This window comes from Microchirus variegatus (assembly GCF_963457635.1).
Source record: "Microchirus variegatus genome assembly, chromosome: 5".
Lineage (NCBI taxonomy): Eukaryota > Metazoa > Chordata > Actinopteri > Pleuronectiformes > Soleidae > Microchirus > Microchirus variegatus.
This window is the reverse complement of record NC_139806.1, coordinates 27855537-27877607: the sequence shown is the minus strand read 5'-3', so window position 1 is coordinate 27877607 and position 22071 is coordinate 27855537. Positions and strand designations below refer to the sequence as shown.

General features: G+C 41.7%; 1 protein-coding gene across 1 annotated transcript in view; it reads right to left on the bottom strand.

Moving 5' to 3' along the window:
- Positions 1–18447, bottom strand: part of vps37d (VPS37D subunit of ESCRT-I) — a 31238-nt gene extending 12791 nt beyond the window's left edge. The window contains exons 1-2 of the mRNA XM_083888881.1: positions 18277–18447; positions 12801–12972 (exon numbers count right to left, since the gene is read on the bottom strand). Of these exons, the coding sequence (XP_083745007.1) occupies positions 12801–12972; positions 18277–18399 (295 nt within the window). The 5' untranslated portion in view covers positions 18400–18447. The remainder of the gene's footprint in view (positions 1–12800; positions 12973–18276) is intronic.
- Positions 18448–22071: the final 3624 nt, after the last annotated feature.

Sequence of the window (22071 nt, the reverse complement as noted above, 5' to 3'; positions counted from 1 at the left end):
CCAAGTTGTTTTCATAGTCACATCTACATCCTTATGATGCACGTGGACACATCCTGTGCTCTGTTGTTAAACGTTCATAACAGTTTACACACCGTTGATTCCCGTGTTGCGCAGGTTGACTTAGCTTAAAGGGACAATGTGTAGTATTTATGGGTTTATATAACCCAAAATCCAATTTTTTATACATATTATGTGCTCCTGCATTGTCTAGTCGCTGTATAATAGTTTTTGTTTCGTTTTCGTAGTGTTTCAAAAAGTCATGTAAAATAACATGGTCGCGGGCCGCGGTTGCATAGCCACTGTTAGCAGCGAGACGCCATGTTTCTACCGGAGCCTGTAAGGACAAACGCGAGGGAACAAATCAAGCGTCTCTTTATTTGCAGCGGAAGTCCCGCCTCCACTCTCTCGGCTTCGTCTGCTACGGCCGCCGTAGCTCGCCCTCTCCTCGCCTCACGAACCTTATCTGCTGACACGGAGAAAGACGACGAGGACGACATTTGGCCAGCTGCGGATACCGTAGCGCTCAGGGAAGGGAGGGGGTGAGCAGAGGAGCAGTTCTTTGTTGTAAATTTCTGCCTCTCCTCTAGATGGCACTATAAACTACTTACTTCACCTTTAACGGAGGCGATTCAAAGTTATAAACTTATAAACATGAAGTGAATGCTTCACTGAGCAAATAGAACATGCCGTCATGACAAATGTCCTTTGCATGTTATAATAGCTAGCTGGTAAATGTATCAGCTTTAGTAGATTTTAGATATTTCCTTGCTAAATGTTGGAGATTGACACGTTTTCAGGTGGCCAACAGTCTGTTGATGTCACGCTTTAGTATCGCAAGTTTCAGAGACAGAGTACCAGCCATAGTTGTATATTTCTTTCAACACAGAACATATTTATAGACTGGAGGTAAAGTTGCCAGGTCTGATCTCATGTTTCAGTCCTGCACTCTGCGACACAGCTCCAGACCTGGACCGAACACATCAAACACTCTTCTGTGACAGGCATGCAGTCATTAAAAACACCAAAGACACTCTTCCCGGTGACAAAATCATTGAATCCACCTTCGGGGCACCGAAGCCTCCTCAAATCCCCGACTGTCAAGGTGTCCGGTCCGGTCAGGGTCAGAGTCAGAACCTTTTCATGCGTGAGCCGAGACAACGTGAAGTCACAACCTACATCGTCTCGGCGGAGTCTCCACCGCGTGAAGCGCTGATCGATGTGACAGTCGCTGTGAAAGCACGGCGCGCTGAGCAGCAGCCTCCCAGCGAAACAGCTGATGTCGACATGTTAATGGACTTCGCCAGAGTCTCCCAGTCAACTCCGAGATACGTCTCTAACCGAGGAGGTTAAACAAACACTGAAATCAGACCATTTGTGTCCACGTCACTGCTTTTTAATCCACTGCTTCTGTTGTAAAAGGGTCTCTGTTAAGGCTAACAAATAATGTATTGATGTAGTTAAATGGTATATCCCCAAATTTACGAGATATGTGGAGATATAAAGCTGCAGGTTGTTTCTCTGGACTCATGGAAAGTTTTCTTTCGAGTAAGAGTGACAATACACTGTAAATGCACTCTAATGTAAAATATCTGTTGCTTAAAATACAGTTATTACCTTTTGTCCATGTACTTTTTCAATCAAAATATATATATAATATTTAATTTATAATATTTAGAGTATTTCACAAATGTATTGCAACATCCTTTACAGATACCTTATCATGATATGATGGCATTCAAAAATCTAAGATTAATAGCTAAAATATGGATATATTGCTCAGCCCTGATCTCTATATGCAGTTTGTCCTTTACTTACACCAAAGACTGAGAGAAATTAATATTGAGCAATGTCCATTAAAAAATGGGGCAAAAATACACTTTACATAGTTACAGCTGTCCCTTTATACATCTTACACGATCAGAGAATTCAAAATAAGCGAAGGAATTCAAGTATAGACGATGCAAAGCTTCATTTTTGCATGTGCACATGTACTGCTGATGGTAGACCCTTAAGACTTTCTGTCATTACGTAACTTAATTAGGGAATCCATGTTGAAAGGTCACATACGACGCAACAAAGCCTAACCTTGTACATTATTTATAACTCGATTCATATGCACATCATGCCTCGGTTTGTGTCACTCACTAAAGGTCAGATATTTACATGAATGTTTAACAGAAGCGTCAGTTTTAAAAGCTAAAAAGGCCATCGTTTAAAAATCCTGTCCCTGTCAAAATATGCTTTGAATAATAATTTGTGTCCAATCTGATTTTGCTTTGTTTGTTTGTTTAAAGACACTTTCTATTAAACTGTAAAATGAGTTAGTCTCCTGCATATTTGTGACCATTTACTGCTAAGATTTTATGGCATTATTGATCAATAATCGCATAATAAAAAGACTTTAAGACCAATTTGACAGCTCACGTCAGAGAGCGATTTTAACATTGTTCACAACTACCTACATCTTAAAAGAAAGGAAAAAATCTTAAACACATGTGTGCAGACGTTCAGAGAGAAAAAGCCTGTCCTATATGAAGAGCACACGTCATATAGACGCCGTCTATCGTAAAATGTTAGCATTTAATGATCTGGGGATGAGACTCTCGACTGTTTTTCGAGCGATCTTGCCTTTAGGGTCGTGAAAAACAAGTCGACACATCATCCTTCAATCTGATATTGCTCCTGTTTTTGTTCTCTACAAAGCCCTGAGGGAAATATCTGCGTCTTCAGCTGCTAAATGCTCCTCGATGTTGCCTCACTGTGCACACTGTGTTTGTGTGCAGCAGAAGGAAACATTGGTTTTCTGCTGGCTTTGTTGCTGAAAAACTGCTGCCTGTCTTAGCAGAAAACATCACAATTCATTCATTCATTTATTCACTCAACAGTGAGTGAAGGAAAACATTAAATATTTGATGTGGGAAAGGTAAACAATGAGCTCACCTGTGGCTAATATCGTCCCTGGTCAAAGGCTGCTACACTGACTGAACAAGAGCCAGCTGGAAAGAACACCAACATGGAAATGTTGTAATTCAAGAATGAGAGACACCATTCCTTCCCCCCTAAGAAAAGCAGCCAACTCTACCGTGCTGGATAGCTGTGAAAAATCAAGTGAATAAATGTACTTTAACATGCTGGGCAAGCATTCTGCGACCGATTATGCACACATAGGTCATGGTTTTACAGTTGGGGCCACGCAGGGCACGGATGTATCCGAGGCTTGAGAGTCAGCAGTGAATTGAAACCCTGCGGCGCTCTGCGCTCACGTTTGTCGTCTCTGCCGCTATGTCAGCACATAAAAACCTGAGGGAGTCCGTGTTATATCTACAGCAAGTGTGATTACAGCTTCACAGCTGTGATGAGCTGTGAACTGGGAGTAACACTGGCCGTTTTCTCAAAGGTCATTCAGGGGTATCAGCCAAACTAGCCACTCGAGTTTCAGTGAAGACCGCACTTAAAAAACCAAGAATGTGCCCAAGACTGTGACCAAGACCACAGTGTACCCAAGACCAAGATGTTTAAGGGCTGAGAATGGAAAGAGATGAAGACCAAAACCTACCGAAGACCAACAATTGTAGGGGCTTAGACCAAGTCAAGACCTTTCGGGACTGAAAATGGAAAGTGATGAAGACCCAGACCAAAGGGTACCTAAGACCAACAGTTTTAGCAGCTCAGACCAAGTCTTCACAAAGACCAGTGTACCCAAGACCAAGATCTTTACGGACCAAGACTGAATCATGACAAGACTTAGGGTGAATTCCAATTCCTTGCTTAACCCTCAATCTTGATTTCTGAGACCACCCTTGGGAGCAAGGGCTACCCAGAATGCATTGCTTGTTTTGTCATAACAAAGATGGCGCCGAATGCAGCGAAACGAATGCGCTACACTATCTTAGTTTAGGCCCATATTATGGATTACTGACGTCATTGTTGCGTAACATTTATTTTTATTTTACGATCGTTTGTCAATAGCCGGCCGGTGCAGACAAGTGATCGTTTGCTATCGTTTACCCTTCAATAAGCCGTGGTGTGCGGTAACTGTCAGCTGAATATGTCCGTAGTTGTGGTATTTGTATGAGTATCATCTTATAACTAACTGACAACCTAATAACTTGACTGAAATACAATAATAAATAAATAATCGTGACGTAAATGTTTTCTTCTTCTTCTTTTTTGGAGTTGACAGACTGGATGCAGCTTTCACGTTATTCTGCCCCCCACAGTCTGAAGACGTATCTGCATTTAAGGGGTGTCCCATTTCTAAGTGATAAAATAACCCTCAACACTTGGTTTTGAGGGTTAGTTAAGATTTAGGGTTGAGATTGAGGGTTAAGATTGAGGGTTAAGATAGGAATTGGAATTGGCCCTTAGTGTACCCAAGATTTAAGAATTGAAACCAAATCATGACCAAAACTATGACCAGAGTGTGCCCAAGACCAAGATGTGTAAGGAATGAGACTGGATCATGACCAAGACCAAATTCTACCCAAGACGATTTTGAGACAAAGTCAAGGCGACAACCAAGACCAGACTGTACCCAAGACCAAAACCTTTAGGAACTGAACCTAATTATGACCAAGACCAGAGTGTATCCAAGATCAAAGCTGTTAGATGCAGTGTGACCAAAAGGAAGGACATATGAAATACAGTGTTCTTGGCTTGATCTCGACTTGGCTTCTCCCCTGCCTTGTCTTGGTTAAAGTTGTTAGCGTGTTGTTCTTAAATACAATATTACTCTCCTCCTACGAGAAAGCTTCATCTGAAACGACAATGGAAGCGTTTATCTGTTTTTATATTCAGTGCAGCGCTCTCCTGAGTCCCGTAAATCAAAGCGTGCGATCAGCACCATGACATCTTATTTCCTTTGACGTTGCGTTGTTCTGAGGTTTGATGAGCTTTCCTGTGTCTGTTCAGTCATGACCAGCACTGCTCATGGGATCAACTCTGCTATTAAACCAGCTGTCTAATGCCAGAACCCACATTTCCTACAATCTGACAGATTTATATTCAGTCTATTTTAAGGGACTTTTTCCTGTTTTCTTCCCATTTGGAAAAGAACTCGTCACCATGTGCTTTCATCTGTGTCATCTCGTAACTCTGCAGTTGGTCAGGAAAGGGCTGATGTTGCATAAGTATGATGTCCATTGAGGCCAGTGCAAGGACGTTGTACCTGTGTATCTGATACAGAACACCAGACATGACTAAAATAGATCACAAGGAATTTTCTATGGTTATGATTTAAATTTTGGGGGAAAGAACAGACATTGACACCTAACCTCAGTTTAATTATAAGCAAAACAAAGATCTTTTGGGATGAAATTTGGATGAATTGACCATGTAATACATAATAATCAGTCAATGCCGATGAATGAAAATGACAAATATCGGTCCAACCAATACATCCTTGGACCTTGACTGTAGAGAATGAACTGAACTCATCCTTTCCCTTCTTTTTCATGCTACATTGACACTTGACACTTGAGGATTTATAAAGTTTCCTTTTCTCTCTCTCACTTCACAACATCTGCCAATTCTGACGATTCTGACAACTCTATCTCTACAGATTTAAACATTAGGAACATGCAAACAATTCAATGCAATTCCTGTAAAATAAAAAAAAAACGCGACTAAGAGCATTAGCCATGCTAGCAGCTGTGTTAAGCTGTAGTTTGGAAATATTAACAAGCTGATGCTAAGCATGCAGTGTACGATGCCAAACACGTTTTTTTTTGGAGTGCTCATTTCAGAGTAAGCACATTCACTGATTAGCATTAAACATGAGATACAGCTGGAGTTGGTCGGGCTGCCAATATTTTTGCTGAATAATTTGTTGTAATCCAATGTAGTTTGTATTGGACGGGTTGAATTTTGGACTTTTAATGTCAATCGCACATTTGGAACAGACATCAGTGGTGATTTTGGGGTTCCGGGTCTTACTAAAGACTAGGATTGAACAACCGAGCCTCTGATTAGTGGGTGGTCCGTCGTATCAGCTGAATGTCAAATCAAATCTACGCATGTCAACCTTATGGTGGCACTATAGGAAAAGGTCAAAGGTTTGTCAAAAAGAGACACAATGGTCACCAAAAATCAGACTATTTACCTTTATTTTGATTAAAACACTACGGGGGATGAATCTGCTGATTATTTTCTCAATTAATTGAGTTTTTGTTTGGTACAAAATCTTGAAAAATGTTGATCCTGGACCTGGAACCTGGAAATAACAATGTTATTCTCCACAAACCAAAAATGAATAAGTTCTAATGATTTCTTGTTTATAATTTTCAAAGAAAACACTTAGTAATTGTTTTAGCATGATCAAAACTATGTTTACATGGGTTGCTAACAGAATAGTTTACCCATAATCCTGTTACAGTGCGTTCTCATGCATTCACACCAAATGGGAAGTCAAATTGTCGAGAAAAGACGAGAGAAGATGGAATTTTTGATGTGAATCATGCATAAATGCTTTAGTCGCTCAGGTGTAATTACTTAAACTTGAGTTCAAATTCAAGAAAGGGCTTGGAAGAAAATGAGCAAAGAAGTTGGATTACCTGGTAATTCTCAAAAATGTGTCACCTGATTAAAGTCATCATCAGTTGTTGGTTTGGTGTCGCATTCGCCACAGGCGAGCAGTAAAGGGCTGTGACTATCAAGAGTAAACATAAACGATCCAGAGACGATGAAATGGCTTCCTGCTGCGTGCAAAAGCACCATTACCAAGCTTAATCTGATCATGACTCATGTCTACATTAAAATCCACAACTGTGACAACAATACACAGGACATTATAATCTAATTAGACATATACATGTGTACATAATATGATTAAGAGTGTGGAGTATGACCAATTCAAGTTTAAGTATCAGAAAATGCTATATACGTGGCCGTGTCTTAGTCAGACTATTGTTTCAATCTGGTTAACAGAAGAATATGGAAATATAATCCCTGCGAGCCAAATGCCAGACCGTAGTATGACTTCCTTCCTGCCTTCATTATTCCACACTGCAGCTGTTTGAACATGCTTTTAATGTGTATTTAGATGACATGGAGCTCTTGTTCCTTATGCTTTCAATCCTATTGACTTAGGTGGTTTGGGACCAAAAAGAAACAACAGCCAAATGAAAGCAATGCAACGTCTCGAGGCCAGCTGTGTTCACTGAGATGCTGCACAGCCGAGCTGAAAGTGTCTCTGCCGCAGTATAGACGGAAACTCTAACCCCGTGTTTTGTCTGACAGCTTCGCCTGAACTGCTACCGACTGTGAGCAACTCGCTCAGCATCTTCTCTCACTCTGAATCCTTAAAATATGTATCACACACTGGGCTCACTTTCTGAATCTGCCCTGACAGCACAAACACATCATGAATGTTCGTATCATTCAGATCTTTTAGACCCTCAGAAACCACAAGTGACTTGCTGACATTGACTCAAAGGGGTGTAATCCCCTTTTATTTCACTCCGACTATGGAAAGTCCCAGACAGAAACGCTTCATCACAGACACATATGCACTTTGTTCTCTGACAACAGAGGAGGTGGACAGATACAATCTCACAGGAAGTGAGCATGAAAACCCTCTTCTTTTGGTGCGATGAGTCAAAACAAAGTCCAGCATCTCGATTTGATGACGACACCTGACATGGCAAATAAAGGTGTGACAATAAGACACAGCAAGTACAGTCCTGTACAACGCTCCTCAGCTGCCGAACCCACGTTTGTGCCGAACTCGTGGGTGTAAAGAGAAGTTACTGTGTGGCCCGGGGGTGAGAGTTCAACTCTTTTGTTATAAATTATTATTAACATTTGTTTTGAACACAATTGACAAGCAACATGGATTGGTCTGTGGATTACAGGAGATTAAAGAAGAACTGTAACAGACAAAGGGTGCAGTCTGGGTGTTGCACACAGACATAACAGCCCACAAACAACAGCTGCTAAACAACATCAAACGCTGAACCACAGTCAGACAATTGACAATGCTTTGACTAAAGTGATGCCAGGATGTCGTTCTCATAAAACTGACACATGGTGCTGAATCAGTTACAGAGCTGCCAAAGGCGTAGCTCGTGTTTTTCATGATGGTACAAGTATTGATTTCCTTTCAAATTTCAACCTGACACTGATATCAAAGGTTCACTGACGTTATCAGTGGATTGAAGTTTTAATGACAGTTGCCATAGATGCATATCTCTGAAGTCCTTCAAGGTCAGTCTTTCAACCCAGCAACCTTCTTGATAGCACCTCCAGAAAGCTAGTCCGCTGAAGTTTTGTGCCTTGTTGGCTTCACAGAACGGGCATTTTGGGAGTGATAGTGAAAGTGAAAAAATCTCTAAACGCCAACATTGGAAGAGCAAGAGGGGTCATCTTTTCAAGAATGTCTTCATACACACAAACCCCCACACAAGGACCTCTAATTGTACGCTAGACTGGGTACGATTGGGGACTTGCTTCAATTTGGGGGGTTGCAACACTCAGCCGGTCCTTTTGAATAATGCATTCCCCTCCTTGCCTGAGGCGGCGCTGCATCAAGAATTACTGAAGGAGAAGACAAGACAAAACAATGAACAAGAAAAGTCACTCAGGGCGACTTCTGTTTCCGCTACAAAAGAGCTCACAGTTGTAATATATTTTCGTCTGACCGCAATTTCTCCTGGCTATCTTTCTATACACGCGTATGTATTGGGTGTGTTTACGTATAGGGTGTGTTTACCCACAATACCCTGCGTTGCAGTCTGCTTCCTGCATATGGGGAAACCGGACTTTCCAAGCAAACGAACTAAGAAAGGCTTCGATTAAGAAGGGCTTGTGTAAATGCACCCTAATTTTATGTATGTGTAAGTATAGGCCCATAGTTGGCGCTGTAACGCTAACATAGAAATACACCAAACACGGAGAAGAAGTACGGCTAAAGCTTGTGCAATATATAACAACTCCAAACACAAAAAGAAGACAAAGATAATGAAGATGGCAACCGGAAATGCAAGCGCATGAGTTTTCCAAGAGTGACGTTCGTTTTTTCTTAGGCTGGGACACGTTTCCAGAAATAGCATTTTAGAGCTCCCAAAAACGCTGGTTCCACGAGGATAAAAAGCCAAATAGTGATTATTCTCCTGACTCCTTTTGCTGTGCGCGAGGGGGTTCTGAAAGGGTAGCGGTGGCTATCGACTGAGGTGAGTTTAACTGGACACAGCTGAACCTAATTAAGGAGGAGCAGGTCAAGTCAATGATGGGAGAACACAGGAAGTGAAGATGTCTGGAGTGGAAAAGAATGTGAGTAAGTCCAATAAAAAACAGGTGGAGATGCAGAAATATTGTAAATGGGTCTGTCTCTTCTCTATAATATCATTTTCAAGATGCATCTTGTGTGTTACTATTCTGTATTGTTGACTCCGTTACTGCAGCTTCATGCATATTTCCCTCTAAATGCAGACTTTGACACGGTGTCTGGTTACTGCTGCCGAGCTCCGACTGTTTCAGTCGATGTAGTTTAGCTTCCACATCTCGCCTACATCCACTTCAGCAGAGTAACACACTGCTTTTTAACACCCACTGAGGAATCTTAAGTAGCCGCATGGGAATACAAAAACAGTGCAGTGAACGCCGGTGTGTGCCATTGATCGTGGACGTGACTCAAAAACACTGGCTGCAGTGACGTCTGCTTTGAACCTCTTAACATACTGTACATGTTTAACTGGATATCATCAAGAGCCAAAAAAAAGTCTGGAAAGCAGCTCTTTGATTTCTTATCAGTGACACTCAATTTGACAGCATGTATTGATGTTTTAAATAGCACTGCAGCTGCGCTGTAAATATCTCACAGTGATCTGCTGTCCTTATCCATTGGAGCGTGAAAAATATGTATGTGGGCCTCGACTAAGCAAGTCATCTTCACGCATTTTTATCAGTTTGAGTATCTCCGAGATTAAATCTCTGTGCTTTAGAGAAATTGTGTTTGTATTAGGATATCACAGACGCACAGGCAGGCGAAAGGGATGAAATAATGAAAACGGTATAATGTAATATAACTCGATGTGCAGCCTCCTCAAAAATGATGAACATACTTTAAAGCCCACATAAAGCCTTTTCCATCTGCAGTGTCGACGGAGACAGAGCAGCAATGCAGAATATTCTGTGAGACTTTACCAGATTACCAGATACTCTTTCTTAGTGAAGAAACTCATTGACATAACGCTTTCCCAAGCCCCTTACCCTGACCTCAACCATCTCGGTTAAGTGCTTAACTCTAACCTGTAACCCTAAACTTGACCTAAACCCAACTCTAACCCTTAAACCAGGTCTTAACCCTCAAAAAGGCACAATTTGTGGAGTACAAATGGAAAATATTGGCCTGCCTGATTGTTTTGTTTACCGCTCCCTAAAATCTTAGTCTTGGGGGTACACTGGTCTAGTCTTGTTCATGATTTAGTTTCAGTCCCTAAAAGTCTTAGTTTAGGGGGGTACAATCTGGACTAGTCTTGGTCATGATTTGGTTTCAGTCTCTAAAAGTCTTAGTTTAGGGGGTACAATCTGGACTAGTCTTGGTCATGATTTGGTTTCAGTCCCTAAAAGTCTTAGTTTAAGGGGGTACAATCTGGACTAGTCTTGGTCATGATTTGGTTTCAGTCTCTAAAAGTCTTAGTTTAGGGGGTACAATCTGGACTAGTCTTGGTCATGATTTGGTTTCAGTCCCTAAAAGTCTTAGTTTAGGGGGTACAATCTGGTCTAGTCTTGGTCATGATTTGGTTTCAGTCTCTAAAAGTCTTAGTTTAGGGGGGTACAATCTGGTCAAGTCTTGGTCATGATTTGGTTTCAGTCCCTAAAAGTCTTAGTTTAGGGGGGTACAATCTGGTCTAGTCTTGGTCATGATTTGGTTTCAGTCTCTAAAAGTCTTAGTTTAGGGGGGTACAATCTGGTCTAGTCTTGGTCATGATTTGGTTTCTAAAAGTCTTAGTTTAGGGGGTACAATCTGGTCTAGTCTTGGTCATGATTTGATTTCAGTCCCTAAAAGTCTTAGTTTAGGGGGTACAATCTGGTCTAGTCTTGGTCATGATTTGGTTTCTAAAAGTCTTAGTCTTGGGTCGACTGTGGTCTTGGTCATGGTCTTGGATACATGCTGGATTTGGCTGTTTTACTGAGGTCTTTACTGCAACTCTAATAGGATGAACTAATAGTTTTCGCGACTTATATTTATCAAGTTCCTGAAAACAAAAATGCTTCATTTGTAATAAATCATCCAATGTCTGTTTGTATAAAAATGACAAGTCATCATTACAACACAGACAATTACATTTTAAAATTGGGACGAAAAGAGTATGAGTCCTGACTCCTGATGAGGAACTCAGCTGACGTCCCTATTCAAAAGTCTAAAAGTCGGAGCCAGTGATTGATAAAAAGTGCAGCAGCAGGAAGAACCAGAGAAACTCTGATGCCAACAAAATCTGTGAGAAACTGTTCAGAGTGGATGTCAAGAACAACTCAAGGCCTCGACACCACCTGGGAGCCGCAACTCACTCTGCCAGCTTTCACTGGTCGCAGGATGTATGAAACAATGCAGCTGTCGGCCTTGATCCACTCCAACGTTTGTCTCTGTTCGGTTTACTCCGCTCACAAAACCATCTTCATTCACCCCTTATTTTACCCTCCTCTTTCCTCGTTGCACCAAACCAGAATCAGATGTTTAGCAGAGGAAGGACGGACCCCCGCCCATCCTGCTTTGCTGGGATGGTGGGACAGCATCTGTGTAACGCGCACACACACACATTGACAGGAAGTTTAACATTCCTCCTAACTTCCATCAGTGGCCCGGCAGCTGATGCAGAAATGTGGCCGATGCCCTTTCACGAGGGTAGAAGCCGGCACTTAGAGCTGCTCCGTTAAAGCTCGCACTCGCGGTTTAACGCAAGCAGCAGTTGACAATGTGTCGTGGGAAATGAAGGGCAGAGAGATTTACTTTATCACCTGCTCTCGGCTTGGCTCTGCTGTAAGTGATGGAATTTCTGCAGTTTGTCTGTGAGGCTTTCAGATTTCAGGCCGATCAGGCTTAGACGACATCCTCCGGCGCTGCCCTGTGGCTGCGTCGTCACAAGCTTGACTTGCCTAAACAAAGACAAGGCCCCCTTTTTTTTCCACCCGGCAAATTCCTTGACAACTGCTGGAAGCTTCCTGCTGGCACTTGATACGCTCCGTCTCGTTCCCATGACCAAAGCACAGTCACGCTGAGGCTTTCGCTGAGCAGTCGAAGCCTCGTCTTGCTGACACCCCGAAAGCCTTATTCCTGAGCTCTGATGTGAAACTTCCCTCAAACGCTGCGAGTGAACGGAAAGTGTTGCAGCGAGTCAAAGGTGATTGAGGAGTCTCTTTTTTTTGCTTTCTATGCCTGAGATGGTGTAGCAGGGAAAGTCTTACTGCAATTACAGGGGAAGACAATGAGGAGCCACTGTGGGATCTCATGTGTAATTACTCTAAACTTTCAGAGGTGAGGGTGCAAACACTGCTCGTGATTTCTTCTTCCTCTTTTGTTTATTTTAATTTGCAGCTCGTGAAAAACAGGCTGCTGTGAGGCCCACGTGAGTTTGATGCTCAGCTGTTTTCAGGTCAGACGCAGAGCAACGCTGTCACTGGCAAAATGAAAACAAGGACTTTTTCACTAATCCATTCCTGGAATTTGAACCGGTGACCTTGCCACCACCACCAATACCACACTTTTTTTTTTGATTTGTGTCTCCATAGCGATCGCTTACCAGCATGAAACCAGAACCCGATCTACACCCACCCACCCAAACCCTCCCTTTTCGTCCACTCACCGAGCCGACTCCGTTTTTCCCAGCACGTGGTTGCCAGGTTGGACAGTTCCCGGTATTTATCCGCCAGCTGGAGTTTGCCGTTATTAAGACGCGGTCGCCGGGCGAGGCTCTCCTCAGCCAAGCTGCGGTTGGAGGTCAGCAGCGTCTCCCTGTCCACCTGAAGCTCCTGGAACTGAAGAGAAAATCAGGAAAAACTCTGATTAGAAGATTCTTTTCCGTTCCTCGTTAATAAATGTATAATTCTCTTGAGATGAATCCATGAAACTAGCAAGCTGCCATGACTGCAGAGGTGTTCCCACACTGTTTGAATGCAAACTGCCATAAGAAGAATATTTGTTGTATATTCAAAACTCCAGTGCATGAGAGCAAGTAAAAGTAATGCAAGGAACACGGTGTGATGAGCTTAGAGAAACTTCGTCATCACTTGTGCATGAGGTCGACAAACTTACAAATTCGGTCGTCACTGGCGTAGAAACTTTTTTTAACTTCGGATATAAACGGAACTCACCATAAAACCATCACTTTGTCAACAATTTTAAAACAGATGCCGATTTAAGCTCCGGAATGAAGAAATCACATAACGTGTTTGTTATCGTGGTGCATTCAATGACTCATGGTGTTCAAACGTGCAGGGAGCACAGGGGTTACACCCACCACAGCTGCATGACTTCATATGAACACAGGGACTCGCGGGTGAAGGAGAGGCGAGGTGTGTGTGTGTGTGTGTGTAGATGTATTTATACATGTGTGAGGGACAGTTAGGGACATTTTGTCTGGTCGCCACAACTTTAAAGGGCTTTTTTAGAGTTAAGACTTGGTTTTCGGGTTAGAGTTGTTAGGGTTAGGTTAAGGAGCTAAAGAATGTGTATGATGTGTCCTCACTGAGATATAACAAAAAGTGTGTGTGTTTGTGTGTGTGAAAGCTGTGTTTCTCCACGCTCTGCTGCTGGTGAAACAGCACCTGATGAAGGACGAGGGCGTTGCTTAAACACCTGAGCAATGGAACAATATTTGCAGCGCACCACCTGTGTTTTCATGTTCTACGAGCCATCGCGTGGCTTTCGGAAAGTTGTGTTGTGTTATTTCCTGTTCCTCTCGTGCAGGGAAGGTGGACTCCTCTAAGACAACTCCAGAATATCACTGCATATTCTCTAGATCCCCTAATCTGGGAGTCGATACCTTAATTGATCCTTATGTCAATGAAACAGTGATAAATGTTGATAAATGACTCACCCAAAGACATTCAGAAGCTGCACAAAATAACAGTGAATAACTTTGCCTTAAAAATGAGAATTCTGTCAGCTGTTAAAGACACAGCTGCAGCTTCAGCACCAGGTGAGGTGATTGGCACAGCTAGAGTGAGGTGAGGTGTCTGATCATGTTTATTCTGCCTGGACCTGGGAGGGAAAAACTGCACTGCAGGACTGCAGCACTTACTTTATTTAGACTATTTCCACACAAATCTGGAAGAATCTCATTGTCATACTTGAATTTCCCAAAGGGGATGAATAAAGTTTACCTTATCTAATCTAATCTAATGGGAAAACTGGTTACCTGCCCATCCACATTCGATAAATAGCCTTAATGCACTTAGTTCTCTATGTTGTGAACACATACAGATATCGTGGAACATCTATCTCATGATAATGAATATTGACATCATAAAACTGCATGGGATGGAATCAAAAATGGGTTTTATATACCGATGAAACCTTTACTCATACAATTTAAATTGGGGAAAGTCACATTTCCGAGCTTTTATGGCTTTTAAGGCACCACGCTGGGTGAGGTATGCTCGTGCGGGGGAGCGGTTGGGAAAGTCACACTGTCACAAGACCGCAGGAAAACTATAAATTACTCAAATGAGCTGCAGCAGCAGCAGCTCAGTGCTGCCAACACGCGCAGAGTCACAGCATCACTGTACAGAAACAGTTAAAGTGTCTCAAACACTCCGACACAAAGCCACTCTGTGAACTCCAGCGCTGCACAAAGGAAAAAAAAAATTTGTCTTGAACACTCCATCAGACTCAGCATTCCTGCGACTCTGCCCAGCCGGATACATTTCGGGTTTTCAACTGCTCTCCTTTCAGCAGTCGCTCACTTTGGACGCAAAGGGCTCACATTTTATGTCATTTGTCGTCAAAAAAGGGACGCACAAGTCCAAAGTCCAGTGGAATTCCCAGAATGTGCCCTGTGGTCAAAACCTACAGGGCCTGAGATACGACACGTCTGATTCACAAGAATAAAAATAACACGCCGTGTTTTGACCCAATCGTGCGTCAAGTTTCCCTAAACAGGACACTGCGTTTCCTGCTTTGTGTACAGCACTCATCAAACAACTGACACAGTCTGTTGAGAGCTAAACTGCTGGTTGAATTGCAATGCACAGGCTGTAAAAACACACTTGATATATTGTTTATCGTCGCTGATAAATGACACTCTGGGAGCAGGAGACGCAGATCCTGGACCAGACAAAAGAGCAGCGCCCGTGCCGACCTTTGTTTTCTGTGGTCGTGTCTGGCCACATGAAATAGCAGTGAATAGGTGTTTTCTTTTATTCTGACGTGAGACTCAAAGCTAATGAGACTTCTACCAGGCAGATGCGTTAATTAAACAGATGACAAGAAGAGAAGTCTTTTTCATGACAGAGAATTCTTTGTGTAACGTCGCAGCTGCATTGAATTAAAGGAATATAGACTATAGAATACATAGAATACAGACTCATTGGCAAATGAAATTGAGATGCAGTTTGGCTAATCACTTTTGCAACACTAGCAGCTCTCACAATGAAATGTTAAGTTTAATCAAGCTAAGGCCGTAGTCCGACTATGAGAGGCAATCGGACAACTTCGAAAATCGATTTATTGGTTGTGTATGTCTGACTCTGCCTCCATAGATGGCGCTGTATCGCTCTATGAGCTAGCTTGTATTGAGTCTGTTGACTTTTATGTCACAGGAAAAAAATTTCAGGACATTTTGGTGCATGCACAAAAGTCCAACTCCAGTCCGACTAAGCGTACACATGCAGGAGTAATCGGACTATGAATCGCACTATCCAGATTCAGACTAAGAACTAGCACGATGTTTGTCTAACGTGTTAACAGGACATTAAGAAATCCCAAATTAATGCCTTAGTCCGACTATGATCAGACTTTAAAACCTGAATGAATGTCTTAGTCCGACTAAGATCGGACTTTAAAACCTGAATGAATGTCTTAGTCCGACTAAGATCGGACTTTAAAACCCAAATTAATGTCTTAGTCTGACTAAGATCGGACTTTAAAACCTGAATGAATGTCTTAGTCTGACTATGATTGGACTAAAACCTGAATGAATGTCTTAGTCTGACCAAGATCGGACTTTTAACATGCATGTAAACACGCCGACTGTTTGAGTAACTTCCAAAAGCCGCCACGACCATCAAGAGCCAAACACGCCTGCTGTTGTGTGTTATTGTCGGTCTATGGCAAAGCTTTGTTTCAACATTCATCAAACAGAATAGTTGATGCATTCTTTTCGCACCATTATTTTTACCACTATTTATTGTTCATGGCAGCAAAAAGCTGACGTTACCGCTGATGAGTGCTCTCCGGAGTTGTTGTGTGTTGTTGTCATATCATCTAAACTGGTGCTTTTGCATAAATAAAAGTTATCTGGATGGATATTTATCTGCCAGCCTGTTTGGGATCAAAACAAAGCAGCGGCAGTGAAGCAGCTGTGGCACCGGTGACAAAAACCTGATGTGTCAGATTATTGTACTCGGCGGACATGTCGTTTCTTGTCCTGACGGTTACAAACGAGGACGAGACGGAGCGCGGGCCAAGAAAGCTGTAGAGTATATATGACATTATGATTGATTAAACCCAGCAGTTTACATAACATTTTGTAATTTGCATGAGATTAATGAAGCGCTGTGCTCCAAGAGCTCATACGGATACAAAACATTGGGAAATGATCACGGCGAACATACACTTTCATGAGTATAATACAGCTGCACCAAGCACTGGAAGCAAATGCCACAGGGTTTTATATAATAAGCTAATGACAGGTTAATGGCACACTGGGTGGATTTCAACAGACTCCCAGGGGAAGAGTTGTATGACCTCTCTGGGAGAGTCAAGCGCTCTGGCTCCATCGTAACCATTTCACTCACAAGAGCCAGGTTTCACATGTCACACCCGTCGCCAACAAAAGTCATGCCTTTCTCTTTCTTTTTTAAGCAATATCACATGACTTTCAGCCTTTGCTGTCTCAACGTATCAGGACGACGTCAACTCAAAAGGTGTCGTCTTCCAGGAGCACCTCTTTCTTCCACGAACATTCCAATTTCTCAACGTGCTCCACATTAACACGGCGAGAACATGCATTGATGGTGATGAGCACACACTGGTACTGTTTGAGTGCACACACTGCTGCTGTTGTCACCCCCACCCACAGCCATGAGAAAAGCAATGAAACTCTATAGCCCACTGAATCTTGATGGAGAGACTCTGTTCTGTTTGAACACCCCCAAGGCACACCTAATGAAAATGTGGCCCATGCATGTGTGTGTGTGTCAGTACAGAAGTATTGGTTGACACAGGAAGCTTATCATGTAGCCCTGAGACACACATCAATGGCATGACTAATGCAGTGTAATGCACGTGGAATTCCGTTCAAAATACCTTCATTTTTGGGGGCTTTCTATGCTCATACGCAAAACCACGTTGACTAAATAACACAAATTCATTGTTTACAAAAGCTTATACATCACTCTTCAATTCGGCACAAATGTATTCACCTAGTGCAATAACATGACACTTCTCCTTGAAGATACATAAGCACGTCAGAACAGCCTTTGAATGAAAAAGAATACTTGTAAAAAGTTCACATTTCTTTCAAATGGGAGATGTTGAATACATTCAATTGATGCCGAAATCAAAAATGTGTTATAAAAAGGAAAACGGGTTCTTAAATAATCTTCCAATTTGTACTGCAAAGTGCAGGGAGATGGAAAAACTCTTTTTTGCGAGATATTTAAAGGGAGTTTGGCGTGAGCACTGCAAACGCGTAGCGGCTTCAACACCACGATGCCTTTTGTGCGAATACGAACACTTGTAGATCAAATTAAGCATGCAAATATTAGGCAGACCCACACATATGCTTTAAATCTTCTATTCGGCATCTGTTGAATTAACGTTAATATTAAAAAAGTCCGTAAAAACCCGACTGGAAACGCCGACCGCTCGCCACGCAAACGATCGATGAGCCATGTAATAAGCGGATTTACGTTGCTACACATATCATGTTATATGACACAAAATACATAAACACTCATTTTCAGCGACGAGAGAGAATTTTAACAAAATACGCAGAGTGAAAACGAAGGAACTGTGTCGTTACAGGCTATAAAAGGGACGTAATTAAGCGTTAATAACAAGCAGATTCCTCCGGACACCCCGGGTTCTTCGGGGGGGAACAGAGCAGCGGAACCCACCGTTTCATTCAGTCGAATGATTTGGTCCATTTTGTCGTCGTCCTGGAGAAGCTCCCGCAGCTCACTGGTGCTCAGAGCCCGGTAACCGTCAGGACAAGAGCCGGACTCCTTCACCAGTGACATTTTATTCCTTCAAAACGCGGCTCGGAGACATGAAGTCAACAGCGGTTACATCCCGCTGCCGTCGGAGTGCGAGACGCGAAGTGTCCGCATGGAGAGTCAAGCCGGCGGATGCAGTTAACTGTTGTACTTCCGGTGAACTCTTTCACAATAAGAACACACATTTTACCCATGGTAGAACTTTTGATATTACTACTATTACTCCTACTATTACTTCTAAAACAACAACGACTACTACTTCTACTAAATTATAATAATAACATGTAACTAGAAACGTTAACAAAACAATCATAAAGTGTATGAATAGTAACATAGTGATAAATAAAAAAAAACATAGTTAAAGCTGCACTTAAGGTAATATGATTAAAGTCAATTTAATAAAAGGAAATGTGATCTTTTCAATGACCCCTTGCGTTACAAATACGTATATAAAATGGTTAATTCAAGCAACAACAAAATAATAATAGGTCACTTAAAGATAAAAGAACAGTATTATGATTTAAAAGGCAGCAAATACAGCAATTTGCCAGCTTCTATTAAACGAGCAGTTCAATAAATAAAAAGGTAACTGCTAATAAACTGTTTATTCTCATTATTTTCACTGTTTTATAAGTGAAAAACGAGGTCAAAGAAGTGAACGTTGGATTTTTTCTTTTTCTTTTCTTTTTTGCTGATCTGATTTTTGTGCATTTAAGCTGTTTTGGGTGTAAATTCCCCCACAACTTTCACCCACTTTTTTGGCCATCGTCACGTCTGAGTTCACAACAAAAACCTAAACTGTGGCTCAGTCCCTGCATCCAAACCCAGATCCCTTCCATGAAAACAGCCGATGACACAGAGAGAGAAAGAGAGAGCGTCAGACACTGTGTTATTATGGTGTTGTATATTATGTTATTATGTGGTCTCTGTGTGAGGAATCACTCCATGAATGTAGGTCAACAAACTGTTGGCTTTGGGTGTTTTTCTTAAAAAAACTTGACCAAATAATTGTTGAAACCCCCCCAGTCTTAGTATTATGTGGGCTCTCACAGCCACTAGGGGGCACCCAAGGTAAATATTGTGAAGAAGATAGTGAAAATATGCTTGGAAGAAAGATTGTACATAAATAATAGTGAACAAGTGGTATTGTTTTATTATTAAAAATGAATTTTCTGTCGTATTTAAATAAATCAAGCCAGAAATATGTCTACAAGATTAAACTCTTAAAAACACGTTTTTGGATGCATAGGCTTATTATTTCCTTTTACTGACTTATTGACTCTGTTTTTATGACAGTGACGATCTTAGTTTGAATATAAAAAGAGAAATACTGGGGTTTTTTTGATTTACAGAGATAATCATCATCGACGATCTGCCCTACGACGGGGGATTAGCTCAGATGGTAGAGCGCTCTTAGCGCAAGCGAGAGGTAGCGGGATCGATGCCCGCATCCTCCAGTTTTTTTTTTTACTTTTAATTTATTTTTTACTTTTAGTTATTAATAGTTATATTAGTTTATTATTTTAGTATATTTAGAGAATAGAGAGTTTATTTCTGTGGTTGTCTGCTGCTTTTCCTCTTATCTCTCTCTGTCGCAGGTGGCGAAATACAGGTCTGGGCTTACTTTGATGAAGGGAGGAACGTGATTGGTCGAAAGTGGGCTTACTTTGATGAAGGGAGGAACGTGATTGGTCGAATGTGGGCTTACTTTGGGCTTACTTTAGGTATTAGCGAAGTTACTGGGTGTCGGATCGATCCCCACATCCTCCAGTGAGCATTATGATATTTAATTATCAACTTTCCTGGAAAGTACAAGTTCAAATTCTTACTTCAGACTTCAGGCTTACAGACTACGTAGTATATCTATATATATAGATATATATATATACATAATTGTTTTGTTTTACTGAACTTTAGGGAAACATTTGTACTTAACTGTAACATTTCTCACAATTTGCAAATATTAGTTTTTACAACAAATGGCGGCACTAAATATTTTTTTTATACCATATATATATGTAAATTTATATGTATATAATAAAATGTACACAATAATAATATATGTACACAATACAAACAAAATAAAAAAAACACTGTATCATTGCTATTGGTCTCAGTTGAATTGTTTTTGTTTTGTTCGTATTGTGACTACCACTAATAAAGTGGTAATAAAATTAAGTCAGGCAAAAAGCAAGCACTTTTGTTCTGATATGCACTTTTGTGAATTAACGAACAATGCTCCTTTTCAATGAAAAACAAAAAACAACAACCAGGCAGCTGCCACAGGAGCTTCTCTCAGCAGTCTTTGCTCATTCAGAGGCAGATTCTCCAGTAGAAGAATTCTACAGCTGTCAGTGGGCATTCATCAGGCAAAAATAAGGTTTATTCTTTTACTAAATAACAACCTGAATGCTCACTCAAAGGTCACCTTTATAAAAACAAATATGGCTTGAATTCCGGTTGCACATTTCAATCTAGTGCTTCTTTTCTTTTCAAAGCAGCTCTTTGTGCTTTTCTCCCCAGTCGTTTCAACTCGTTCATAAATAATAGGTGAAGTCGTCCTCGTCTCTCTGCTCTTGCGGGATCTCGATGACAAAGGGTCACTCGGGTCAAACTCCCAGTCTCTCGTTGGTTGTTTAACCAACATCGTCGTAGTCCTCTTCACTCTGGTTCTCGTCGACAACTCCGATGTCGTCGTAGTCGTCCATGGAAACACTGTCCATGGATGGAGCTGGATTATTGAACGGAGGAGAGAGGATATCCTCAGACTGCAAGCCAACGTCCAGAGGCTGAAGGTATTCCTCCTCAGGCTGCTCATAATCATCCAGAGGCTGCACATATTCCTCCTGAGGTTGCTCGTAGTCATCCAGAGGCTGCACATATTCCTCTTGCGGCTGCTCATAATCATCCAGAGGCTGCACATATTCCTCCTGAGGTTGCTCGTAGTCATCCAGAGGCTGCACATATTCCTCTTGCGGCTGCTCATAATCATCCACAGGCTGCACATATTCCTCCTGCGGCTGCTCGTAGTCATCCTTAGGCTCCTGGTTGTCATTCAGGGCCTGCTCGTAGTCATCAACAAGCTGTTTATTGTCGTTAGTCTTCTTGGTCTTTCCTTGTTCAGGTGTGTCAGCCAGGTTCTCATAGCTTTGTGCCTCTGAAACAACAGATATCATTAGAATAAAAACCATTAAAAATACATAATAAGAATGTGCAGTATAGAGTGTCTCATATGCTTAAATCCAATATCGCTAACCTTGTTTTTAAAATGAATCGTATCTTTGACTCAACAACACATAAGGAGAAGAAAAAAGACATTTTATAAAGCATTAAGATGTCCATACCATACACTGAATTAACAAAAATATCTAAAGGAAGTACAACAACCACTGCTAATGTTAGGTTGAAATGTGCTGATAAAAGTCTGACAGTGAATCTATTTTAGTAACAAGAGCACAAAAAACACACATGTGGTTTGGTCTTAACTCTGGGTCCAGTTCACAGACAGTTGTGACCAGTGATGAACTCATGTTTGTTCATTGTCAAATGGCAGATGTGCGCTGAGGTTTTTCTGTGTACGGTTGTGATAATGTGGTGGTGAAGTAAAGACATACCAGCCATGAGAAACTGTGTCCGAGGAGGTAGAGGAGGAGTGACGCTTTCCAGGGTTGTCTCCTGGTACGTGTTGCTCCTGTG